Below are 27,641 nucleotides of genomic sequence, written 5' to 3'. Positions count from 1 at the left end.
TCCAAAATATCTGATGCCTCTGGCCTCTGCAGGTGCTACATACACCAGTGGCCTCTGTAGGTGCTACACACACCAGCGGTCTCTGTAGGAGCTACACACACCAGCGGTCTCTGCAGGTGCTACGTACACCAGAGGTACACGTTCTTGCAGGCAAAACACCCACAGACAAAAAGTAAATAAAAATAGATAAATAATAAAGTTTTCAAAGTAACTAGGTGCTTTGTTTTGTTTTTGCTGTTGTTGGTTTCTTCACTTTTTCTTGAGATAGTCTCACTATGTATAGCCCAGACTTGCTTGGAATTCTACATCCTTTTGCCCATCAGACCCAGGGTTGTTATGTAACACAACACCACATTCTAACTGGTCTAACCTCAGATAACAAACAGTATAAAGAAAAAATGGTCCTGTGTATCTGTAAATGACTAAAAATTGTCTATATAGTATACCAAAGCCAGTCATAATGAAATACTACATTTGATATAATACAAACTCTGTAAGTACAATCTTTAATGTGGAAATTCTATTCTGCTGAGTCTGCAGTAGTATCCTGGAAACCCCACCAGCAGCAGCAGCTTAATTACAAGAGCAAGGAGAGTTCAGGACAGCAACATCGAAGCCCAAGCCCTCTGCCAAGACCAAGAATTAGAGCAGCCCGTTCTCTCTGTTCAGTTCTGTGCTGTGAAACAGGGTCTCCCTGTGCAGACCAGGCTGGCCGTAAACTCACAGAGCCCACCTGCCTCTGCCTCCCAGTGCTGGGATCAAAGGGAGTGAGACAGGCCACTCTCGCCCTGGAGATGGTTCTTCAGCACTGCCTTTCCGAAGGATCTCTAGCACTTTGCTCTTCACGGTGATGGAGCACTACAGTGACTCCTGTGCCTAGCTGTCTCTAGTCATGAGACTTCAATGCTGTCCCTTGAATTATAGTCCGAATCTTCTCCGCATCGTTTTGTACAACTGTGTTGGCTGGGTCGATCTTAAGTGCAGCTTCATAATCTTGCAAGCCTGTATTGACACATCAATGGCAATCAATAAAGCAAGTATTTCATAAGTACCTGTGTTATCTAGACAACTCTTTGTGTTTTGAGATAGGGTCTCCTGTATGTAGCTCAGCAGACTTTGAACTTGATGGTAACGGAAGACAACCTTGAACTTCTGATCTCCTGCCTCCAGCTCCCAAATGCTGGCATTGCAGGTGTGTGTACCACCACACACAGTGCCTATGGTACCAAGGGTCTAACACAGGGCCTTGGGCATGTGAGGCTATTACTCTGCTCACAGCTCCACCACGCCCCCATCAATCTCTTACCTTCAACATACAATTCTAGTTGACAGAATGCTGTCCCTCGGCGGACATGGGCCTTCATTCTTGCACCGGCATTGTCGGAAACAGGTGGTGTCAATAATTCTAGCGCCTTTCAAACAATATGTATAATTAGGGTTAGGGAGCTGCTCAGTGGGTAAAGTGCTTGCTCTGTGAGCATGGAGACCTGTGTTCAAACCCCGACATCCACACAAAACTCCAGGCATGTGGGGCATACCAATGCCAGTCCTGGGGAAGCAGACACAGAGGATCCTGGGGCTGCTTGACAGGCTAGCCAGCCTAGCTGAATCAGCAAGGCCGATCCCACCCAGCGAGAGACTCTGCTTCAAAAAAAAAAGGTGAGGAGTAATAATCAAAGAAAAAGAGACCATGAACATGCTGGGGGGTGGACATGGGTGGACATGGGACACTGAAGGGAGGAGTGGGGAAATGATATAGTATTTTAATTAAGTTAAACAAACCTCACACACACAAATGCAAGTGTGGGGCTAAGAGCACTTGCTGCTCTTCCAGAGGACCTGAGTTTAGTTCCCAGTACTCATATTAGGCAGCTCACTACTGTCTATAACTTCATATTCAGGGGATCCAGTATCCTCTTCTAGATTCCAAGGAGAACTGCATTCATGTGCAAATACCCACAGACACATATACCTTACACACAAACATACACATAATTAAAAATAAATGCTTAAAAAATAAAATAAGCCGGGCGGTGGTGGCGCACGCCTTTAATCCCAGCACTCGAGAGGCAGAGCCAGGCGGATCTCTGTGAGTTCGAGGCCAGCCTGGGCTACCAAGTGAGTTCCAGGAAAGGCGCAAAGCTACACAGAGAAACCCAGTCTTGAAAAACCAAAAAATAAATAAATAAATAAAATAAAATAATAAAATAAAATAATGTGAACAGCACCTGAAGAAGAATATCAAGACTGGCCTCTTGCCACTACACATGCCTGCACACACACACATCCACACACTACACATGCCTGCACACACACATCCACACATATCCACACACTACACATGCCTGCACACACATATCCACACATATCCACACACTACACATGCCTGTACACACACATCCACACATATCCACACACTACACATGCCTGCACACACACATCCACACATATCCACATACTACACATGCCTGCACACACACATCCACACATATTGGATAAAACAAAGAACAGACATAAAATTAAGTCTGAGCAAAAACAGTGAAAATTCTAAATTCTAACTTCAAAGGAGATATCAGTAAGACATAATGGCTTGCACCTCTAATTCCTGTGCCTGGAACATTACTGAGCTGGGTAATCCCAGCACTTGTGAGGATCAGGAGAGCAAGGCCCTCCTTCTCTACATGGGCCTGGTGGCACATGCCTATAATTCCAGCTACTAGGGAGGCTAAGGCACAGAATGGCAAATTCAAGGCCTGTTCAACTTTAGCTTAGGCAATTTAGACCTGAAATATAAGTTATATGGGTAAATTGTTAGTACTATTTGTGCTTATTGAGAGCTGACTCAAGCATGTTTATTTCAAGATCTTCCAAAACTCCATGTCCTAGGTCAGGTTGCCCCCTGGCTTCCTACAACAGGAAAAAAGGAAAACAGCTAAGAGCCAAGGGTGTTATTAAAAACATGACACCCCTGAGAACAGCAGAGGTCACCATTGTTTATCATACAGTATAAAGACGCTTGCAGTGGGAAGGAGGAGCCGGAGGCTCATTCATGAAGCGAACTCCATGCTCTGCCTGGAAACCTCTCTATCAGGGCCCCCAGCAGGACTACCCCAGCAGGACTACCCCAGCAGGACTACCCCAGCAGGACTTCCCCAGTCCTCGCTGCTGGATGTTGTCAGCACCTAACGTAATGATGTTTTACCACCTGCCGCTTCGCTCCCTATCTGCTACTTGCTGATTGTTCTTCAATTCTGCTCACTACATCCTTAACAGTCTCACTCTTTGGAAACAGAAAACATGGCTATAGCAGATTATACTCCACGTAGAACAAATAAAAAGGAAAACGAGTACTAGACACAGAACTCAATGGCAGAGCAGGCAAAGGTGCTTAGCATTTAACTTCTGCGGGAGGGTACTGAGTGCAGAACCCAGCACCTCACACAGGCTAAGCAGATGCTCTACTACTAAGCTAAGTGCTAAGTCCTAGAGCAGTGATTCTCAACCTTCCTAATGCTGTGACCTTTTAGTATAGCTCCTCATGTTGTCATAACGCCAACCATAAAATTTTGTTGTTACTTCATAACTGTACTTTTGCTACTGTTGTAAATTGTAATGCAAATATCTGATATGAAGGATATCTGATGTGCAGGCCCCCATGGGGGTTGTAACTCACAGGTTGAAAACTGCTGTCCTAGAACATCATTTAAACCAATGAAGAAGGCCTAGCAAATGTCTGCAGTGCACTGCCCCCAGCCCATGAATATTAAGGGTCTGGTCTATCCATGTAGGTTGATATGGTTGAACATGCTAGGTTCCATTAAAGGAACAATTTTGTTTTGCAGGCATCAGTAGTTTATTGTCTTAGTAGTCCAAACACACTCAAAATTGAAACTCAAAAGGAGAGATTATGAAATACTTCATGAATTTGCCTGTCATCCTTGCACAGGGCCATGATAATCTTCTCTGTATCACTCCAATTTTAGCATACGTGCTGCTGAATCGAGCACCAATTTGTTTATTTTGTTTACTTTGATCTTTTAAGACAGAGTCTCATTTTGTAACCTGGCCTGACCTGGAACTTGCTGTCTAATCCACGTTGGCCTTGAACTCAGGGATCTTCCTTCAGTCTCTTGAGGAGCCACCACTCCTGGCTCTCCGGGATAATTTTAAAGCATTATTTTTTAAATTAAGCAGGAAATATATAAACATACACACAACACACCCGTCAGAGGAGTACACATACCTTAGATGAGTCCTCGATGGCCTTGTGTAAGTTCCGTAGTTTGAGGTGGCAAGCAGCCCGGTTCAGATACAATAACGGGATCTTCCTGTTCAGTCGTATGGCTAAATTATACGCATCAACTGCTGCCAGGTAGTTTCCTGTTGCGAACAATTTGCTAATGAGACAAAAAGAAAAGGCCAACTTAACATCGAAGCAGACATGGAGAACTAACATCTACCCTACTTTGGCAACCAGCCAGACAGATGGCTTATCACCCCCTTATTTATTCCCTGTCTGGTGGAGACCGCCTGCTGCACAAGCTCCCTCTCTACATACATCAAGCCTGTGCCTTGAATAGGACGGGTTCCCCCACCAAAGGCAGTCATCAGTGGTTTAGTGCAGTGATTTATTTAGGGATGGGAAAGGGGCTTACAGGGGCCTCAGTGAAGCTGGTGATTTCGGTCTCAAGTTGTGGAGTGAAAGTTGGTAAAACTTCTCCCCCTGCTGGATATGAATAAGGAAAGCACACAGAGCAGATGTTGCTGCTCATCTTTAACCATGGGAGAAACTAGTTACATTAAAGCCGGGGCAGTGAGAACAGAGCAAGAACGAGGAACAGAGGGAACAGCACTTCATGACACAGCAAAGCTGCTCTGAGCTTGACACATGTCAACTTACCTTCAACAAAGAGCCAGTATCAAGCAGCCTGAGGTGCAGACCTGTCATCCCAGCTGCTCCACAGCCTGGGGTCACAGGACTGCAAGATCAAGCTTTACCTGGCCTACACAACAAGCTGAAGGCCAGCCTGAGCAACTTAGTGAGACCCTGTGTAGTGGGTAGCCATTCCAGCTTTGTTCTGGAAGTTCCAACCCCCATTGAGACTTCGGCAACTGTCACGCCTACAAGGCGGGGCCAAGGGAGGCGCCTGGGGACCCGAGATCCGGATCGGCGAACGCTCTCTTGGTTCCAGGACGCTGGATGGTGGAGGTAGACAGAGGAGAGCTCCAGAGAACACCGCTGGACTGCGATACACCTTCCCCAGACCCCGCGACCTACCTATCCCTTAATTTGTAAGTTACGCTATTAAATAAATCTCCTTTTAACTACGTGGAGTGGCCTAAATAATTTCACCAATATCTGGCGCTCACGTGGGGCAAATCCCAAAAGCCTGGGTGGCTCCTGCCCTCAGCCTCCTCCCCGGCTAGCGGGTACCTAAACCCGCCTGCAAAGTTCCATATAACCAGGGAACACCTACACGGTTCCATTCCTGAAAAAGGGAGCAGCTAGTCCGGTCTCAGCTCCCTAGCTTAGCCCCAGACCAGCAAAAGAGGCACTCCCCAGCTTCCTCCGTGCCGGCGCCAGCTCCGGCTCCCGCCATCTTGACTCCAGCAAGCTGCAGTCAGCCAAGATCACCAGCAGGCCCTGCTTTGGAGCTGTACCATCGCCACCTGCTGGCTGAAAAGTGCTACTACACCCCCCAAAACCACGAAAGGTAAGTAAAAGTACCTGATAATTTTACACCTTAAAATTGACTGACAAATTTTGAGTAATTCTGGTAATATGGCTGACAACATTACCTCACAAGAATTTGAAAACCTTTTTGCCTGTATGATGAATGACATCTTCCTGGAAATATACGACCTTCCTAAGGCATATCTGGCCTGTACCATTTTGGCATTCATCGTAATAATTCACACAGTGTTCAAACACTGGTTTAAAAACAAGAACAAAGATGAGTTATTATTGGGACTGATACAGGCTTTAAGTGAGAGCAATGAAGGCTTACAGAAAAAGATTCTCTCTCTGGAATCTGCTAACCAGGATTTACAGGCTTTCAAAACTAACAATGAAGGCTTACAGAAAAAGATTCTCTCTCTGGAATCTGCTTTAATGGATAGCAATGAGACCTTAGAGAAAAAGATTCTCTCTCTGGAATCTGCTAACCAGGATTTACAGGCTTTCAAAACTAACAATGATGGCTTACAGAAAAAGATTCTATCTCTGGAATCTGCTTTAATGGATAGCAATGAGACCATAGAGAAAAATATTCTCTCTCTGGAATCTGCTAACCAGGATTTACAGGCTTTCAAAAATAACAATGAAGGCTTACAGAAAAAGATTCTATCTCTGGAATCTGCTTTAATGGATAGCAATGAGACCTTAGAGAAAAAGATTCTCTCTCTGGAATCTGCTAACCAGGATTTACAGGCTTTCAAAACTAACAATGATGGCTTACAGAAAAAGATTCTATCTCTGGAATCTGCTTTAATGGATAGCAATGAGACCATAGAGAAAAATATTCTCTCTCTGGAATCTGCTAACCAGGATTTACAGGCTTTCAAAACTAACAATGATGGCTTACAGAAAAAGATTCTATCTCTGGAATCTGCTTTAATGGATAGCAATGAGACCTTAGAGAAAAAGATTCTCTCTCTGGAATCTGCTAACCAGGATTTACAGGCTTTCAAAGCTAACAATGACGGCTTACAGAAAAAGATTCTATCTCTGGAATCTGCTTTAATGGATAGCAATGAGACCTTAGAGAAAAAGATTCTTTCTCTGGAATCTGCTAATCAGGATTTACAGGCTTTCAAAACTAACAATGATGGCTTACAGAAAAAGATTCTATCTCTGGAATCTGCTTTAATGGATAGCAATGAGACCTTAGAGAAAAAGATTCTTTCTCTGGAATCTGCTAATCAGGATTTACAAAACAGGCTTGTACCAAAAATTGATCTTATTGATAATAAATGTGAATATTTAATGGATAGAACACTAACTCTCCAGACACTATATAAGGAAGAAAGATTATCATTAATTGATAAGATAAGGTCCATGGAATCATGTGTTTCTGAGGAACATAAAAACTTCTATGATTCCATGAGAAATCTGGAGTCCCTTGCCAGAGAGGAGGTTCACTCCCTAGAACAGACCCTAGGTGCTCGTTTGCAGGCCTTAGAAGAAACTCTCAGTAAACATGACAAGGGACCTAATAAGCAGAAGGGCAAGACCATAGAGGTTGTAACATCTCCAAATGGCTCTCACACAATGGCTTATCCTGTTATCATCCAGGAGAAGCCAGCGGATGACACACACCCCGAGCCATATAATACATATACATTACAACCAATTTCAACAAGGGACTTTAAAAATATAAAGGAAGCAGTAGTTACGTATGGGATACACTCCACATACGTAAAACAATTGTTAAATTCATGGTCTACCTCACATAGAATCATCCCAGATGACTGGCATCAGTTGATTTCAGCTGTTCTAGAATATAGTCAGCAGCTACAGTGGAAAAGCTGGTTGAGAGAAGAGGCAAAAAATTTAGAACAACAAGGTAAACTCAGAGGTTTTGTGATCTCCCAAGATCAAATACTTGGTGAGGGATGTTTTGCTGACAGGAATGTACAAGCCATTTATGATGAACATACAATATCCCTATGCCGTACAGCAGCTCTAAATGCTTGGGAAAAAATTCCAGAACCTGGAAAACCAACTGAGGTATACACAAAGATATTTCAGGGACCGCATGAACCCTTCACTGATTTTTTACAAAGACTGAACACAGCTATAACAAGAGCTGTATCAGATAAAGAATTAAGAAAAGTATTAACTGAGTCCTTGGCATTCGACAATGCTAATGCAGAATGCAGAAGAATACTTACACCATTAAAGATCAGATCAGCTCCTTTGGAAGAATGGATTCAGTATACTAATGGTGTTGAGTCTCGTAACTACAGTAATGAGGCTTGGATAGGAGAGACAAATCCCAGAGGTGAAAGAAGGCCCCGTGTTACCAAATGTTTTAAATGTGGTACACCAGGTCATATAAGTAAAAACTGTACATGGGGTACTCCTAGGAATAATACTCCTTTTAGGAATAGCCTAAACAGGAGACCCCAACCACCTCCCGGATTATGTAGAAGGTGTGGAAAAGGCCGACATTGGACCAGTGAGTGCAGATCAAAAATAGATATACGAGGTAACCCTTTACTGGCGGGAAACGCCTCAGGGGGCCTCTTGCAGGCCCCCAAATCAAATGTAGTACGAACATTCCCAGCCACTGTGGAAGAAATTCCTCTCCAGGACAACTGAATAAACCACTGCCTAATGTAAAAACCGATACTGCAATGGATGATAAAACAGCTCTGATGGATGGATCACAGTTTACAAAGAACACTATAAAACAAATATTTTGGCAGACTTCCATAAATGGTCAAAGACCAAAGCTTAGAATTCGAATTAATGGCCTGGTTATGGAGGGACTGGTAGACACAGGTGCAGATGTGACTATAATTACACCAAAATCATGGCATCCGAATTGGCCTCTTCAAGAGGTAGATGTCCAACTTTTAGGGATTGGCACCCTATCTCAGATAAAACAGAGTTCGAGATGGGTTGAATGCATAGGGCCAGAAGGACAGAGAGGAAGACTGAAGCCATATGTAGCAAATGTAGCAGTAAATCTTTGGGGCCGAGATCTGTTACAACAGTGGAATACCCAGATTAAAATTCCTACACTTTCAGAAAAAGAATACAGACCAATGCATGTTTCTAGGAATAATATCATCGCATGCTATAAAAATCAGGCACCAACCATTCAGGCTGTTCACAAACAGAGCACAACTGCTGTTGAACTCTCAGAAGTACCAACTGCCTTACCTTTAAAATGGCTAACTAATAAACCTGTCTGGGTTGGACAATGGCCTTTGACAAAAGAGAAGCTACAAGCTTTAGAACAGCTGGTTCAAGAGCAGTTAAATGCTCAACACATTGAAGAATCTACCAGCCCTTGGAATTCTCCTGTATTTGTTATTAAAAAAAAGTCTGGTAATTGGAGAATGCTGACAGATCTGAGAGCTATTAATAAAGTAATTCAGCCAATGGGCTCCCTACAGACTGGGATGCCCTTGCCCTCTCTGCTACCTAAAGAATGGCCTATAATAGTTATTGACTTAAAAGACTGTTTCTTTACCATACCCTTACAAGAAAATGATAGAGAAAAATTTGCCTTCACAGTACCTAATTATAACAATTCTCAGCCAGTCAAGAGATATCAATGGAAGGTCCTCCCACAGGGAATGTTAAACAGCCCTACTTTGTGCCAATACTTTGTGCAGAAACCATTGGAGATAATTCGTGTAAAGTTTCCACAATCCATAATTTATCACTATATGGATGATATCCTATTAGCTGATCCAAAGTTAGATACATTAGAAAGCATGTTTGAAGAAGTAAAAAAAGTTTTGCCTCACTGGGGACTGCAACTTGCTCCTGAAAAAATACAAAGAGGAGATTCTATTAACTACTTAGGATATAAGATAGAGCTACAAAAAATTAGACCCCAAAAGGTACAGCTAAGGAGAGATCGATTGAAGACTCTTAATGATTTTCAAAAGTTATTAGGAAGCATTTCCAACTTACTGGGTATCATGGGAATACCCAAAGATGGACTACGAAATTTGGCTAATACTCTAGAAGGGGACAAAGAATTAAATAGTCCAAGAGAATTATCAGCCGAAGCTGAGAAGGAATTGGCTCTAGTAGAAAAGACAATTCGAGAAGCACATGTGGATCGTGTGGATCCAGAACTTAAATGTATTCTTGTCATATTCCCCTCCAGACATTCCCCAACAGGTATTTTGATGCAGAGGGAAGATATTATATTGGAATGGATATTCCTACCACGTAAACCAAATAAGAAATTAAAGACTTATATAGAAAAGATCTCTGATTTGATTCAAAAAGGTAAACTAAGACTTCGCCAGTTGACAGGAATGGACCCAGCAGAAATTGTAGTACCTTTAACTAATGAAGAAATTTCATCACTATGGAAAGATAATGAATACTGGCAGAGAGCCTGCAGTAACTTTTTGGGAGAGATTAACAACCACTATCCCAAAAGCAAGAGAATAGAATTTATAAAGAAAACCGAATGGGTCCTTCCTCACATTGTACGACAAAAGCCAATTTCTGGAGTCCTCACATTCTATACTGATGCAAATAAATCAGGGAAAGCAGGATATAAATCAGGAGACTTAAGTAAAGTGGTACAAAGTCCATACAGCTCTGTACAAAAGGCAGAACTATATGCCATTCTTATGGTACTGATGGACTTCACAGAACCCCTCAATATAGTCACTGACTCTCAATATGCAGAGAGAGTTGTTTTACATATTGAAACTGCTGAATTTATTCCTGATAATACAGAATTAACTTCATTATTCATACAATTGCAGGAAATCATCAGAAAAAGGGAACATCCTATATATATAACACATATCAGATCCCATACAGGTCTGCCAGGACCTCTAGCACAAGGTAATGATGAGATTGATCAGTTACTAATAGGTAATGTGCTAGAAGCTTCAGAATTTCATAAGAAATACCATGCAAATAGCAAAGGTTTGAAGAAGGATTTCTCCATCACTTGGCAACAGGCTAAGGATATTGTGAAAAAATGTCCTACTTGTTCCATCTATAACCAACTTCCATTACCTGCAGGGAGCAATCCAAAAGGTATACAAAGAAATGAAATTTGGCAGATGGATGTGTTTCATTTTGCAGAATTTGGAAGATTAAAGTATGTACATCATACCATTGACACCTATTCAGGATTTCAATGGGCAACTCCTATGAGTTCTGAAAAGGCTGATTCTGTGATTACACACCTATTAGAAGTTATGGCCATCATGGGGATACCTGTACAAATTAAGACAGACAATGCTCCAGCATATGTCTCCAATAAAATGAGACAATTCTTTGCTTATTACAATATAAAGCATGTTACAGGTATACCACACAATCCCACAGGCCAAGCAGTCATAGAAAGATCCAATCGAACTTTAAAGGATATGCTAAATAAACAGCAACAGGTAACAATGACTCCTAGAAATAGATTGCATAGTGCTTTATTAACCTTGAATTTTCTCAATGCTGATGAGAAAGGAACAACAGCTGCAGAGAGACATTGGACGACAGACAAAACTCCCGAGCTAAACCAACCGGTTTATTTCAAGGATGTGCTGACCTCAGAATGGAAACCTGGATATGTTCTACGTTGGGGAAGGGGTTTTGCCTTTGTTTCTGCAGGAGAAGAAAAGCTATGGATACCAACAAAATTAATAAAAATTCGATTTGAACAGGAAAAACCCCTTGATGAGGTGAAGTAAAAGATCATCCACCAATGTGACATCTCTACAAGTTGTAAGAAAAATTTAACAATCAAGGTTGGGGTAGGGTTCTGTTTTTGTCTTTCCAGGATAATGGAAATACCCATCTTCCAAAAATCATAAGGCCTTGGATATCCGGATGTTTACAGCAGAAAGAAAGAATCTATTGGTACCAATCTACACACGGTAAAATCTCACTGTCTAACATCTATCTCTCTATCAATATAGAAAAGTTGTGGTCCCAATTCAATTATAAGCCAAGCTGGCTTTGGAGATGGAATTGGCTCACTCCTTCTCTAAACCCAAGCACATTGCTAAAAGAAAAGTTTGAGAGATTCTTCAGTACCATATCAGAAGAGCCCTCTGGTGTGGGACAGAAGGAAACCAATAAAAAGGGACCATTGTCTTCTAGATTCTAATTCTCTCCATGCTTACTCTTGATTTCTCAGAATCCTTTTTTACATGCTATGTCCTCTTTAAATCCAAATCTTCCATTTTGATAACAAATAGGTTTTTCTAATAGCAATCTCAGAAGTCTCCAGAGGGAAGATGGGGCCCCAACAACAACTCTACCCAATCCAGAATGATGCCATGGTAATCATCATCATACTACACTTCTTACCAGAATTTCAGACAATCTTACCCATTACTCTAAGACTTGCTGCAGAACCTACAGTTAGTCTAACTGAAATTTAACTATCTGCGCTTTCTCACAGTACCCAACAGAGATAACATCACCCCCTAAACAGCAGGAAGCAATTCTAAGAAAACGACGCCCCTTCTCCCTTAGGTTTCATAATTCTCAGGGTTATGGATGATGGTTATAGGGTTGGGGGTGGAAGGAAATATTAAACTCAGTACTCCCAAAAAAAAAAAAAAAAAAAAGGAAAAGAAGAAATGGAATGGATACGTATAAGACATTATGGTAGATTATTGTGTATACTAGTAAACAAATTTAGTAAAATAGCAGCCTTAAATAATTTGCACTGTAATTTGCACTGTTATGGATTCTTATATGTTGATACAAATGTAAACTATTTTTATATTCCTGTTTAAGATAATTTGTATATTGATACAAATACAAAACTATACTTGGTATAATGTACATATATTTCTACTCTTATTTGAAATGTTTGTATATTGATACAAATGTAAATTTATATCTGTCATACTTTATGTATGTTCTACTTCTGTTTAGGATATTCGGTATATTGATATATATTTAAGATTATTGTCATATTGCATATCCCACTACATACTCCTACCTCTGTTATAAATATTGATATATATTTAAGATTATTGTCATATTGTATATCACACTATACACTCCTACCTCTGTTATAACATCTTGTGTATTGTCACAACTTTGAAGTCATCGTTCTTTACCATACACTTGCTTATAGACTGTCTACCTTGTTTACGTGAAGCCTTAGTCCTTAGGTTATTTCAGTAGATAAGACTTGTAGATTTATAGTCACCTATGCTTGTTATCTCTATAGTTACGTTAGTCAGGTTATACAGATTTACAGATACATAGGTCAGATGGACAGGTAATCTTCAAACACTTCATAGACCTAGAGAATATGGCATTTAAATAACTTAGAATTCTGTTGATGCGAGACACAATTGCTCCTGGCTGCACCAATTTGATCCCGAGAGAATGTTGGGCTTCTAGACATTTCCATTTGGAAGTTTGTCTTCTTGGCACAAAATGGCCTACTGGGCAAAGAACTGCCCTTGCCTCGACAGCTGACAGTACAAATGCAATGCTATCCTTTCTGGACAAGCGGGTCACAAGGAAAGCGACCACTGTACTCTGCCAAGACAGGGTAAGATGGTCTTTCAGAATTCCTGCTTCTGAAAATGGTCTGTCAGATACTTTAGGCCTGTAGCCAATTTGAATGCACCAACAATGCTGAGAAACATTAGGTGATTGTCCAGGCTGCCAGCTGTCTCGGTCTACTCTCGCAAGATTCCCGAAAGTTGCTTGCATCCATCTACCATTTCTCAGGTACCATTATATTCCTTCTCAGGTCTTTGATGGGATTGAAGACTAGCAGTTATAGTTACAACTTAGTAGATAGAACATATTAAGTATTAGATTCAGGTTCTTTAGGGTAGGACACCTTTTGGAATGATCTTTGTAACATGCCATTTATCTATGCTCTATACTTCTCTGGATTTTAATATGTGTTTCTTGCTTGATATTGTTTGCATTGGAAGTAGTTCCATCTTATCTAGGTCATTATCCCTCATTATTCCTGGACAATATTTGATAACCATTCCTTTGTATATAGTCTTGTATTAGGTTAGAACTTTCTTATTTAGACAAAAAGGGGGAGATGTAGTGGGTAGCCATTCCAGCTTTGTTCTGGAAGTTCCAACCCCCATTGAGACTTCGGCAACTGTCACGCCTACAAGGCGGGGCCAAGGGAGGCGCCTGGGGACCCGAGATCCGGATCGGCGAACGCTCTCTTGGTTCCAGGACGCTGGATGGTGGAGGTAGACAGAGGAGAGCTCCAGAGAACACCGCTGGACTGCGATACACCTTCCCCAGACCCCGCGACCTACCTATCCCTTAATTTGTAAGTTACGCCATTAAATAAATCTCCTTTTAACTACGTGGAGTGGCCTAAATAATTTCACCAATAACCCTGCCTCAAAATAAAAAAGGAAGAGCTGTAATCCCATCCTTGGGAGGAGAGAGGAGGAGCTGGAGTTTAAGGCTCTGCTGGGCTACATGGCAAGTTCCCCAGACTGTGCATGGGAGCCCCACGTCAAAACAAACACTAAGTGAAATAATAAATCAAAACGAGAAAGTGGCTGGGGATAGGATATAGTGTTTTAGCACTTGTCTAGATGAGCGAGGCCCGTGAATCAATTCCCAATACCACAAAAATCTACTAGATGGATAGAGTGCGGAGACCAGCCAGCCAGCATCTGTCCATATTAGTGAAGGGCCACATGCCCCTTCGCTTCAATTTAGCATTCAGAGTGAAGAAGGGAGAAATTAGCATTCTGCATCTGATAAAAAATAACATGGACAGCCGGGCGGTGGTGGCGCACACCTTTAATCCCAGCACTCGGAGGCAGAGCCAGGCTGATCTCTGTGAGTTCAAGGCCAGCCTGGACTACTGAGTGAGTTCCAGGACAGGCACCAAAGCTACACAGAGAAACCCTGTCTCAAAAAACAAAAACAAAAACAAAAACAAAAACAAAAAAAAAAAAACCCAAAAACAAAAAAAAAACACATGGACATGGTGCTAAAGACCTGTAATCCCAGAAGTTTCAAGGTAGAAGCAGGAGTATGGCCAGCTTGGTCTATATAACAAGTCATATGCCAGCCAGCAAGGGCAACATTAGGACTATCGTTTTCTCACAGGGTCCTCCAGAGAAAAAGGAGCCCATGGGGCATACAGTGAGACACGTGACATATTAGCCAACAATGGAATGCATACTGATCCTCAAAGAGTCTATTACCTAGTGATAGTGTAGCCATCTTAGTTTGCCGTGAGCACACCCACAGCCTTCAAAAACAAAAGCCTAGTGCCGTCTTTCTCAGACCAAGCAGCACACGGTGGTACAGATGGGAAGAAAGAGGCGTGTCCTGGCAGCAACTGGATCAAGCAACGATGGAGGCTGAGGAGTGCTGAGCTCCATCTGTCACTAGATACCAAGAAAGCACTGGTATAGTGAGGTCTAGCTCAAGCCCCGGTCCCCTGGGGAGTCAAGGGTTCCAGCGCATGACGAGTGTGAAGGCTGGAGGGCCGGGAGGGCCAGCTCAAGAAGAGGACATTCCTGTGTACTAACCAAAACCTAGTAAAGCCAATTCCCCACAGGTATGATGGGATATGTCAGTAATTCCAGCACTCAGGATGCTTAGGCAGGAGGATCATTGTGAGTTCAAGACCAGCCTAGTCTACATAAGGAGTTCCAGGCCAGCCAGGGCTATAAAGTGAGACCTTATTTAAAAAAAAAAAATGAAACAAACAAACAAAAATAACAACAACAACAAATAACAATAACAAAAAACAACAAAAAGGCAGGCAGCAACTCTAGTTACTGCCCTAAACTGCTGCTCTGTGGCAGGGTACTCAATCGATTTTCCTAGGGAAAAACAGTCTTAGAAAAAGGAAGACTGATTGTCTCTCCTCTGCCTTTTGTAATACACACTAACCACCGAGTACTGCAACAGACTAGGATAAACTGTAAAACACCATCAATGGAAGGCAATTACACTGGCGTCTGAGAGGCCACCTTGTAGTGCCAAGCCTACCATCCTTTCATTAGGAAAAGCAGTGTGAGGAAACTGCCTGTCTCCATCAACCGGATTTACTCCAATGCAGTAGCGAAGGTAGCCTTCCTGGCCCTGTTCTGAAGGCACATAGGCCCACGGGTTACAAGGCAGGTCTCACACCAGAGGTGGTGGCTCACACCCATAATCCCAGCACTTTGGAGGCTCAGGCAGGAGGACTGCTGCAAGTTCAAGGCTAGACTGGCCTACGAGAGACCCTGGCTCAACAAAACTAAACGACAATTCCCCACGGATCTCCTGTGATGATCTGGTGGTTTGGGGTTGCGAGGGGGGATCGAAAGGTTGAAGCCAGGACCTCAAGTGTCACATATGGGGGGCAAGTTCTCTACTGCTGAGCGAGTTCTCTACTCCTAGCCTGGCACTATGATTGAAAAGACACTTGTGTAGCATACAGCCTTGGCGCGCGTGCACGCGCGCACGCACGCACGCACGCACGCAAGGTCTGAGCCTGGAATGTGTGAGCCTAGTATAGCATGCAGAACACTCCCACAACTTACTTTCCCTTTTCTTTCAGCCAGTCTGGATTCTTCTCTTCTTCTTTCAGGTCACAGAACTCAGGAAGGTCAGTGCTCATGGCTCTCCGAGCCTCGGCTTGTTTATGCAGCCACTACAATGAGAATGCAGTTGGGTGACAGACACAGTCTACGCTGGCTGGTGCAGTCACCCTGACAGTATCTGGCACTCACCCGGGAGAAGGGCCTCTGGCACGCCTGTGGAGATTATCCTGATTACATTATTTAACGTGAAGAGACTTATTTTAACCGTGGGTGAAGTCATTACTGGACCGGGGATCCTCGACTGTGTATGTGGAACAGCATACACGTACTCACTCACTGAACAGCTGCTTCAAACTTTTGCTGGCTTCCCCAACATGGTGGACTGCATGGACCTTTACTGTGAGCTGACATAAGCCCTTTCTCCCTTAAGTTGCTTTTGTCAGAGTATTTTATCACATCAAGAGGAAAAGAAGCCAGCCATGGAGACAGCAAGGTGCTTTATATAGTAAGCACATGTCACAGCATATACATGGAGACCAGAGGACAACATGGTAGAGTCAACTTTCCCCTTCTAAAAGGTCTTGTTTTTATTAATGATTTTAGATTTCCCAGCAGGCAAAAAATGTCATTTGGATCAATGGGCAGAAAAGTTTTCAAATGGCAAATACACACGTTAAAGGCCTAACAACTGATGTGACAGTGTCAGAGATGGGAAGGAAGGCCATGGAGTTTAGAAAACGCCATGAAGACCTCAGTCTCCTCAAAACAGAACGAGATCACAGCCTGCCTCCATCACCACCATGAGGAGACGGGATGAGGTCCTCACCAAGAACCCCCGGGCAAGACCCTGGTCAAACAACTAAGACATGAATGTCTGTGCATTGAGCCACCTAATTTTAGGTGTTTTGTTTACAATGGCCTGATCTGATAAACCCTCTATCCGATGGTGGTTTTAAACTTTCAGTATTTATAGACTCTTAGACTTTTTTAAAGACTCCTTTGCTAAGATTAAATAGATAAATGTTTCTAGTCCAGAGCTCGAGAGATACTCAGAGGCTAAGGAAGGAATAACCACATTGCTGAGGACCCAAGTTCAGACTCCAGTGCCCACATCAGGTGGCTCACAAGCACCTGGAACTCCAGCTGCAGGTGACCTAAGGCCTCTCGTCTCCTCAAGCACCTGCACTTGTGCCCACACCCACACACAGGTATGCACACATACACACAATTTTAAAACATAAGAAGTCTTTTTTACAAGTATCTAGTCCAAATTGGGAATTCATGTGATTATTATTGTACCATTATTGGTTGTTTTGTTTTTTGTTTGTTTTGTTATTTTTTAGATAGATAGTCTTTGTTCATTTGTTCATTTTTTAAAATTTGTTTATTGTTTTTTAATGATCTATTTATTTACTTTTACTTTATGTGCTTTGGTGTTTTGTCTGTAAGTATGTCTGTGTGACAATGTCAATTCTCCTGGAGCTGGAGTTACAAACAATTGTGAGCTGTCACGTGGGTGCTGAAAATTGAACCCGCGTCCTCTAGAAGAGGAGACAGTGCTCTGAACCACTGAGCCATCTCTCCAGCCTTCCTTCCTTTCTTTATTTATTTTTGTTTTTCTGAGACAGGGTTTCTCTGTGTAATGATCCTGGCTGTCCTGGAACTCACTTGGTAGCCCAGGCTGGCCTTGAACTCACAGAGATCCACCTGCCTCTGAACACAGGATTAAACACACCGGCTTAGACAGTCTTACACTATAACCCTGGTGGCACGTACCATGGGTTCAGTCACCAGCACCACTTAAAACCACACAACATGGTAGTACAGGCTCAAGTGAGAGATTCACAAGTTCAAGACCAACTGGGGTTAACAGTGAGTCTCAGGCCAGCCTGGGCTCTATAGTGAGACACTGTCCCCAACAAACAAACCAACAAACCAACAAACCACTAAAACAAAACATACAATACAAAACACAAAAATCCAAAACCTAATTTCTTTTCTTTCTTCTTCTTTTTTTTTTTTTGAGACAGGGTCTCTCTACCTATCCCTGGCTGTCCTGGAACTCACTGTGTGGACCAAGCTACAGTGAACTCACAGAGATCCCCCGGTCTCCGCGTGCCACCACACCCGGCCCAGTGCTAACCTCAGTAGATGAAATAACGGCGGTGTCTCACCCGTGGTGATGCTAACTGAAGCCGTGCTGCCTGACTGAGTCAGCTGGGCGTGCATGCCTACCTCCTCCTCCTCAGCCAGCTGGGACTCCCGAAGAGCAGTTGGGAACGCCCGAGGGGTAAAGCTGATTTGAATACTGCCAGCAGAGCGGGGTGCGGGAATGCTGTCTTCCTTTAACTTCTCAGAAAATATGTTCTCACAATTCCTCCCTTCAAAAGCAATGGCAACGAATAAGTAATTTATTTCCCATTTCTAACTAAGAAATTGACTTTTAGGATAACTATACCCCAAAGCTAATTCTAAAATTAATAACAAATAAACAAATAACATAACAAGTAAAAATAAATAATAAAAATTCATAGGTAAATGACAAAACACGGCAAAGACAGGGCCAGTAAGACAGGTCAGCAGGTAAACTCCTGCTGTACATGCATGGCAACTGGACCACAGAGAAGCAGAGGGTGCTGGGCGGCTTTTCAGACCAGCACTCAGGGGCAGAAGCAGGCTCATCTCTGTGTATTCAAGGCCAGACTGTTCTACATAGAGAGTTCCAGGCTACCCAGGGTTAGGAAAGCCATCAAAAAAAAAAAAAAAAAAAAAAAAAAAAAAAAAAGAGGTACAGAACCAACTCTACCGAGTTGTCCTCTGACCTCCACATGAGCACTGTGGCACACCCCATCCCCACATGTCATCCCTACATAATAATTACAAAAATAAAAATAAAGCTAAGGTGTTTTCTGCAACAAGGAGTAGAATACTCAGCATTAACATGGCAGTTGGTCTGTTCTTTAACTAATGACCCACTACTCTTCTGGGGTTCACGGCTGAGCCTCTGTCTAGTTCATATCTACTCTGGGGGAGGCACACGAGGCAGAGCCATCACTGGCACGCCTCCTCCACTTCCTACACCCCACAGCAGTGTCTCCACACACCTCCTGAGAAGGAGGTGAGAAAGCGGCCACAGGCTAACAAAGGCAGGCGTTCTCATAAGGTGCTCGGCAGACACAGTGACAGCCAAGTCCCAGGGAGAGGAGGAACTAAGCCACGTGCTGGGATGTCGTCCACAGACACAGGGCAAGACAGCTGTTACTTAGAAACACTGAAACACCTACGGAGGACACACAGACTTAGGCAAACATTGAAACAGGTGGGGAAATGATTTCAAGAAGAAAAGACTCTGACCAATATACGTGAGAGAAAATGAGTACATATAAGTAAGGAAAGGTGGGGCTGGAGAGATGGCTCCATGGTTAAGAGCACTAGCTGTACTTCCAAAGGACCTGGGTTCAATTCCCAGCACCCACAAGGCAGCTCACAACTGTCTGTAACTCCAATTCCAGGGGGTCCAACATCCTCACATAGACATACACGCAGGCAAAACACTAATATACATAAATTAAAAACACATAAATCTTTTTTTTTTTAAAAAAAAAAAGGCTGTTAAACAGAGAAACCCTGCCTTGAAAACCAAAAAAAAGAAAAAAGAAAAGATAGGGACATTTTCAGTTATGCGGGGCATTCAGGCAGCTTGGACTACATAAAATGCTGTCTCAATTTTAAAAAGAAAAGTGCGTGCGCGCGCGCACGCGCGCGCGCGCGCGCGCATGCATTGGATTTAGCTCAGGGTCTACAAGCTTGTCTAGAAAAGCACAAGGCCCTGAACGTGGTCCCCACAGTGAGGGGAAAATAGGTAGCAAGTTTGAGGCTAGCCTGGGCTACAGGAGCTCCTGCTTCCAAACAAAGGAAAGCAAGGGTAAATGAGTGGTCTGTCCTTCTTGTCCTCTGATTCCACCATTACACTTGCTGTGTGGACCCTTTCCGCTGACCTGTCCTTCCACCTGACAGGTTCCCGGGGTCTAAGGTGTTTTCTTGTTTTCTGCGTCTCTCTACACTAGATAGTTACGAAATGTACAAAATGACTACCATGTGGCCAGAGAGCCAGGCATGATGGTGAGTGCCTGTAGTCCAAACACCTGTGGTTGAGGCCAGAGTATCACACATTCCAGGATGCCCAGGTCTGAACAGCAAAACCCCTCAGAAAAGGTCTTTCATCCTACATCTTCGTATTGTATTGTTTATTCTCAATATACCAGAGCATGGCCTACGCCTGCAAAAAGATTTAAAAGAAGAGGAGGAGGAGGAGGAGGAGGAGGAGGAGGAGGAGGAGGAGGAAGAGGAGGAGGAGGAGAAAAAGAGGAGGCGCCATACCTCTTTCGGGGAAGCGAGCGGGTGGGGCCTTCCTGGGCAAACTCGGGGGCTTCGGTGCTCCCCTCGCTCCCCTCTCTTCGGCTTGCCTTCCCTGCTGGCATGTCTCTGTCCTTGGGATTCTGCTTTGCTCTTCAGCTTGTCTTTGACATTCCTTCCAAGCTTCCAACTCCCTAGTTGCCTTTTTCCGTTCATTTTCTTTCACCTCTTCTATTTTTTTCCTCTCTTCTTCTTCAATCTGTAAAAATCGTAATTAGCACATCCTTTCAAACACGTAGAAAGCAACAGCTGTGCACGTGTGATGAGCGTGCGCAGTGTGTGCTGTGTTCACGTGAGGGGCTGCACCATGGGAAAAGAGCCACGTGCCACCACAACAGGTTTTAATTTGCACTGAAACAGTAGCTCCCGCTGTGGCCTCTGCACACCTGTGCTGTCGATGTAATTCTAAACGGGGTTTGTTTTTATTATAAGACCTTCTAAGATTCGTGCTACACTGTGTGACTGGCAATCTCTCCTGGTAAACTGAAGGACAGCAAATGGGCAGTCCCCATCGTCCCCTACCTTCACCTCCCAAGAGTGTGCACACAGGAGGATATCCTGGTGACGTGTGAAATGGGGCAGTCATAGGTCAGTGGCCAAGGAGCTGGTGACTTAGCTCAGTAGCTGAGCATCTGCTAGCACTTGGAACAACCTAGCTTTGATTCCTCAGCACTGAAATAAAAGACGAGTGACCAGATGAGTTATCCTGGCTGGGATGGCTCTAGTAGATGCTTTGAGCCCTCCCCTCTTTTTTTTTTTTTTTAAACGTAGTTTTAAAAAGCCAAGATTGGCCTCAAAATCAAGATCCTCTTGCCTCAGCCTCCAGAGGGCTGGGATTATATATGCTACCATACCTGGTTGTCTTGTCTCTCTCTTTTCTTTTCTTTTGTTTTATTTTATTTTATTTTTTTAACTACATAGCTCTAACATGTAGACCAGGCTGGTCTTGAATTCACAGTTCTGCCTGCCTCTGCCTCCTGAGTGCTGAGATTAAAGGCCTGTGCCACCATGCTGGCTTTTTATTTCAATTATTTGTGTGTGTGTGTGTGTGTGTGTGTGTGTGTGTGTGTGTGTGTGTATGTGTGTGTGTGCTCTTGAATGTGGGCATGGGTACAGCATGCTAAGGTGCATGTGTGAAAATCAGAGGACAACTTGCAGACTCGATTTTCTCCTTCCACTTTGTGTGCCCTGGGGATTGAACTCAGGCCATTAGGCTTGGCGGAAAACACCTTTACTCACTGAGCCCTGAGTTAGGCTTTGAAAAAGTCAGTTGTCAAGCCTGAGGAGCCCTGGATCTCTCTCTGGCTTTCTGCCTTGCTATGTGATCTGTCTTACACGCTGCACCTTTGACAAGCAGATGGGCTGCCTCGTCCTGGACTCCCAGCCTCCAAAGCTGTAAGCTGAGTAACACCTTTCCTTTAGAAAGCTGCCCAGCTTCACATGACATAGTTTTCTTGTTTCATCATCACTGAGGATTGAATTCCTGCCTCCAGCATGCTAAGCAGGTGCTCAACCACCGAGCTACTCCCTAGGAATGTTGTCATAGTAACGAAAAACAGCCCAGTGCATCTGCCTAAGGCTTACACACTAGGCACCACAGACAGTAATCACTGCATGCTGACAGCTCCAAGAACTCACAACGGGAGGAACCTGGCAACCTGCACATGACAGAAAGGAAACTCTCGTTTATATGCCTCACAAAAGGGCACGATGATGTCAGAGAAGGCGCCACAATCTGAAAGATAACAATTTGCTCCATTTAATAACAAGCATGTGTTGTGGAATATTTGTGTACACTATAAAGATGTGTCTCTAACTAAGGCGCCTTCTGATTGGTTTAATAAAGAGCTGAATGGCCAATTGCTAGGCAGGAGAGGATAGGTGGGATTTCCGGGAAGAGAGAGGAAGAGGAGGGGGAATCTAGGCACACAGATTTCACCAGAGACTCTGAAGAAGTTGGATATAACAGAACAGAGGTAACCGAGCCATGCGGCAGAATGTAGATTAACAGAGACAGGTTAATTTAAGTTATAAGAGCTAGTTGGAAAAAGCCTAAGCTAAGGCCAAGCTGCCATAATTAATAATACATGACAAAATAAGCCCTACGACCAAACACCAAGGAAGGATTGAGATAGCAAAAGTGTGTGGGGGGGGGTAGAGACCGAGGGTTCAACCCAGGGCTGCAAGCATGCTAGCCAAGCCCTCTACCATTGAACTATACACCCATTCTTTCTTTCTGTCTGTCTGTCTTTTTTGTTTTGTTTTTCAAGACTGGGTTTCTCTGTGTAGCTCTGGTTGTCCTGGAACTCACACTGTAGACCAGGCTGGCCTCGAACTCACAGACATCCACCTGCCTCTGTCTCCTGGGTGCTGGGATTAAAGGCGTGCACCCCCACAGCTGTTGTCAGCTTGAACTTCTGATCCTCCTGGTTAACCATCCTGAGTAGCTAGGTGGCCTGCACCCCCACACCTGGCTGAACTTCTCCTCTTTTCCCAGCTCATTGTCCTCTCCGTCAGCGAGTCCCCTGGAGGTCTGCAGTTTACCTTCATCATCACACCTAGCGCGTATCTCTGATCCTCCCGCTTGGCAGCAGATTTTGCTTCTGTGGCCTCTTTTGCTTTCTCCTGTGCCTGCAGAATAGATTTTTCTCTTATTCTCTGCATCATCTCTTTGTCAACTGCAACAGAGGGAAAAGTAATAAATCGAGGTTATGATTAATTTGTTTTATTCATCATACTGACCCAGGATAAGATTCCTTTAGATCCAATTTCATAAGAAGTGAAAAAATGTTGTTGAGACAGAATCTTTGATAGGGCCCAGGGTAGTTTTACAATTGTGATCTTATGTCAACCTCTTAAGAGCTGAGAGTGCAGCTGGGTAGTGCTGGTGCACACCTTTAATCCCAGCACTAGGGAGGCAGGGGCACATGGATCTCTATGAGGCCAGACAGGTCTACAGAGTGAGTTCCAGAACAGTCTAGGCTACCCAGTGAAACCCTGTGTCTAAAAGAGAAAACAACAAACAAAGAGGAGCCGAGAGGGCAAGCATGCACCACCCAGGATCGCCATAATGCCCAGAGTAAAAGCTTTTTTTTGAGTCAAGGTTTCATGTAGTCCGGCTTCCCCAGTGCTTGGATTTCAGGGACAGAGTGAGCTCTCATGAAAGACACCTAGCTCAAGCGAACAACTTTCACTACAAAACTTACCACTTGGCATAGAAAGGGTCTCCCACATAACTGGTTCCTTTTTATACAATGTAAAGAGAATCATGTCATTCCCAATCTTGGCTCTGCTACTCCCATCGTCTATGGGAGCGTAGAGAAACACCTCAAATAAAAATGGAGGAAAGTTAACCTGTTCAGAAGAGAGAAAGCAGGCATTAAGTTAGTTACACAAATTAAAGACACTGCCATTGAAAACCAAGTCTGGGCTGGAGAGATGGGTGGGTGGTTAAAAGCAAAGCACTTGTTCTTGAGAGGACCTGGGTTCTGTTCCCAGCACCCACATACAGACTAACATCCATCTGTAACTCCAGTTCCAGGAGATCTGACATCCTCTTCTGAGCATCAGACAAGCATATGGTACACGTACACACACGTACACACACACACACACACACACACACACACACACACACACACATAGGCAAAACAGCCATACACATAAAATAAAATAAATCAAAAATTTACAATTATGGGTTGGAGAGATGGCTCAGAAGTTAAGAACACTGGCTGCTCTTCCAGAGGTCCTGAGTTCAATTCTCAGCACCCACATGGGATGGCTCACAACCATCTGTAATGAGATCTGGTGCCCTCAGAACACTGTATATATAATAAATAAAATCTTAAAAAAAAAAAACCTTCTAAAAATTTACAATTATTTATTCCGGAAAAAAAAAATGTTATAGTGGGAATATAGTTCCCAGCATGGTGTTGAATCTGGGTACTCAGGGGTAGAAGCAGGAAGCTCAAACTTTTTGGGTCATCCTCAGCTACAAAATGAGTTTGAGGCCAGCCTGGGCTACATCAGACCCTATGTGTTTGGGGGTGTGGTTTTCTGAAAACCCCACTGAATTTATTCCAGGTAGCATAAGTAGCAAAGTGTATGTGGGTATGTGAGGAAGCAATGGATGAAAGCAATCTCTGACCTGAATGGGTCTGTAGATGACACCACACTCCAAGAGGTTTGTCTTTATTGTTGCTTTCATGACATTTTCTGTGCATGGATGTGGGTGTATGAGTACCACGGCATGCACAAGGAAGTCAGAGAAGTGTGAGAAGTTGGTTCTCTCTCTCTTGGGAACTGAACGGAGGTTGTCAGGCTTGGTGGCAGTGCATTAACACATTGACCCATGTCACCAGCCCTAGGTGTGTTATTTATTTGCAAATATTGGTTTTTTGTTTTTTTTTGTTTGAGAAAGGGTTTCTCTGTGTAGCCTTGGCTAGAACTCGCTCTATAAAGCAGGCTGGCCTCAAACTCATAGGGATCCGCCTGCCTTTGCCTCCTGAGTGCTGGGATTAAAGGTGTGTGCCACCACCACCAGGCCTAGATTTGTTTTTTAAAAGAGGACTTTAAACTGAGGTCTAGCCAGGGAAGGTGAAGCATCCCACTAATCCCAGCACTTAGAAGTCTGAGACAAGAGGGTCGCCTACAACTCGAGGTCAGTGAGGCCTACAGAGTAAGACACGCCTCCCCCCCCCCCATAAGCCATTGGGATTGGAGAGATGGCTCAGTGGCCAAGAGCATATGCTGCTCTTAGGGCTGGGGTTTGGTTCCCAGTACCCACATCGTGGTCCATAACTATCTGTAACTCCTATTCCAAGAGATCTGACGCCCTCTTCTGGCCTTCGCAGGCACTGCACACACCTGGTGCACACACATACGTGTAAACATTCATACACATTTTATACACACACACACACACACACACACACACTACATATAATAGCTGGAAATGTAGCTCAGTGGTGTAGCACACACAGGAGGCTGGGTTTGGGTTTGATCCTTAGCATCACAAAAAAAATAATTAAAAGTAAAAAACGTAAATTAAGAATTAATAAAACAGGGGGCTGGAGAGATGGCTCAGAGGTTAAGAACACTGGCTGTTCTTCCAGAGGTCCTGAGTTCAATTCCCAGCAACCACATGGTGGCTCACAACCATCTACGGTGAGATCTGGTGCCCTCTTCTGGCCTGCAGGCTGAACACTCACTGTATACATGATAAATCAATAAAATCTTTTTTAAAAAAATTAAAATTAAAAAAAAAAAAGAATTAATAAAACAGTCAGGCAGTGGTGGCGCACGCCTTTAATCCCAGCACTCGGGAGCCACAGACAGGACGATCCCTGTGAGTTCGAGGCCAGCCTGGTCTACAGCGCGAGTTCAAGGGCAGGCTCCAAAACTACAGAGAGAAACCCCGTCTGGGGGGGGGGGGGGGCGGACAGACGGACGGACGGACGGACGGACTAATAAAACATGAACACCGTGGACACCGCGCAGAACTCCGTCCGGGCGGCCCCGCTCCCGCGGCGACCGCAGCCCCGCCCCGCCCCGCCCCGCCCCGCCCACCTTCAGGTAACTTTCCCCGCAGAACACGTCGGCGTCGCGCACGCACACGCCGCGCAGGGGCAGCGACAGGAAGACCGCGGCCGGCGTCTGCTGCCAGGTGAACTCGCTCACCCGCACCGGCATGGCGGGACCGGGGACGCGGGAGCCACCTTCCGTCGCTAAGAAGCCGGCTCGGTTGCTAGGAAAGCAGGGCTCGCGGGGCTGCCATCACTTCCGGCCCTTCGGGCGCCGCCGGGTCCTTCCGGGTCAGGGGTCCCGCGGGGCGCGAGGCTCCCCGGCGTGCCTCGTGCGCTCTTGGTCATTCTTGGGGCTGCAGCGGCTGGGGCCCGGCTGCCTCTTCGCCTGAGAGAATGAGGAAGAAGTAGAGCGGGACATGCCCTTCAGACGGAGATGAGATGGTTCGGGGGTCAGGAGGATGCGCTGCTTCAGAGGGTCCGAGTTCGGTTCCCGAGCTCCCGTGTTGGGCTGCTCACAAGCGCCTTTAGCTCAGACGCTGCTAACACAGGTGAATTAAGTAAAAAATCATTTCAAAGTGAGTGAGTGTTAAAGGAAAAGAGAAGCTGTGATGTGGCGCCCTGGGAGAGGCCGGGCTGGCCTTGGGATTCCCGGCTCTGGAAAGGAAGAAGCTTGGGACTTTAGAATGCGGAGGGATATGGATCAACAGAGCTGGAATGTGTGCGTTGTGACACCCAGGACGTTTGGTTTGCTCTCAACGTTTGCTGGACATTAGCAGGGTGGTGGCCTGTAATCTTAATTAAAGGCCTGCACCACGCCACCCCAGCCTAGCTTAAGCTGAAGGAATTGTAAGAAAGACTCCCTCACGCTCTACAACCCAGTCTTCTCTGAGGCAGATGATAAGATCCTTATGTGAAAAAATGCCCTTGATAAGGGCTGTAGAGATGCTCACAAGTCAGGAGTACTTGCTGCTCTGCAGAGGACCCAGGCTCAATCCCTAGCACCCACAAGGCAGCTCATGACTGTAACTCCAATTCCAGGAGATCTGACGCCCTCTCCTGGCCTCTAAGGGCATTGCATGCCAATGCACAGACATACACCCAGCAAAACACTCACACATAAAGTAAATCTAAAATTTTACACCTGGAAAGCATCCAAATATTTCTCAAACACAAAAGGATATTTTATAGCAATAGAAACAAGTGAATTGTCACTATACACTAAATGGATGATTGAAAAAAGAAAGTCAAGCTGGGCAGCGGTGGCGCACGCCTTTAATCCCAGCACTTGGGAGGCAGAGCCAGGCGAATCTCTGTGAGTTCAAGGCCAGACTGGTCTACAGAGTGAGATCCAGGACAGGCTCCAAAGCTACACAGAGAAACCCTGTCTCAAAAGACCAAAAAAAAAAAGGGTCCAGGTAAAGGATCTTGCTGCCAAGCCTGACAACCTGAGTTCAAGCCCCAGGACCCACATGGTCAAGGGAGAGAACC

At 44.4% G+C, this 27,641-nt stretch overlaps 1 protein-coding gene and 1 non-coding gene across 3 annotated transcripts; both read right to left on the bottom strand.

Moving 5' to 3' along the window:
• Nucleotides 1-487: 487 nt before the first annotated feature.
• Dnaaf4 (dynein axonemal assembly factor 4) lies at nucleotides 488-26,404 on the bottom strand. Of its 2 annotated transcripts, XM_059268228.1 has the most exons (9): nucleotides 26,197-26,396; nucleotides 23,835-23,982; nucleotides 23,173-23,306; nucleotides 20,593-20,827; nucleotides 18,448-18,593; nucleotides 16,213-16,322; nucleotides 4,244-4,397; nucleotides 1,307-1,412; nucleotides 488-1,002 (listed from the first exon to the last, which is right to left on the bottom strand). In XM_059268228.1, the coding sequence occupies exons 1-9, from the start codon at nucleotides 26,317-26,319 to the stop codon at nucleotides 887-889; spliced, it is 1,272 nt and encodes a 423-aa protein (XP_059124211.1). In that variant the 5' UTR covers nucleotides 26,320-26,396; the 3' UTR covers nucleotides 488-886. The 2 variants fall into 2 exon arrangements, with proteins under 2 accessions (XP_059124211.1, XP_059124213.1); XM_059268230.1 differs by lacking the exon at nucleotides 1,307-1,412 and having other exon boundaries at nucleotides 919-1,002; nucleotides 26,197-26,404.
• LOC131915810 (U6 spliceosomal RNA) lies at nucleotides 3,902-4,007 on the bottom strand. Its single transcript, XR_009380451.1, has one exon. It is a non-coding gene; the product is annotated as a U6 spliceosomal RNA (small nuclear RNA).
• Nucleotides 26,405-27,641: the final 1,237 nt, after the last annotated feature.

This window comes from Peromyscus eremicus, chromosome 7 (genome assembly GCF_949786415.1).
Source record: "Peromyscus eremicus chromosome 7, PerEre_H2_v1, whole genome shotgun sequence".
NCBI lineage: Eukaryota > Metazoa > Chordata > Mammalia > Rodentia > Cricetidae > Peromyscus > Peromyscus eremicus.
Note: the sequence above shows the minus strand (reverse complement) of the source record. Positions and strands in the feature narration are given on the sequence as shown.

What these genes read in the sequence shown, in the direction of transcription:
- Dnaaf4 (XM_059268228.1), bottom strand. Translation starts at nt 26,319, where the DNA reads ATGCCGGTGCGGGTGAGCGAGTTCACCTGGCAGCAGACGCCGGCCGCG. An exon ending in CGCTAGGTGTGATGATGAAG is followed by an intron (nt 20,828 to 23,172) that starts GTAAACTGCAGA and finishes CGATTTTTACAG; the next exon opens with ATTGAAGAAGAAGAGAGGAA. An exon ending in CGCTCGCTTCCCCGAAAGAG is followed by an intron (nt 18,594 to 20,592) that starts GTATGGCGCCTC and finishes TTGCTTTTGAAG; the next exon opens with GGAGGAATTGTGAGAACATA.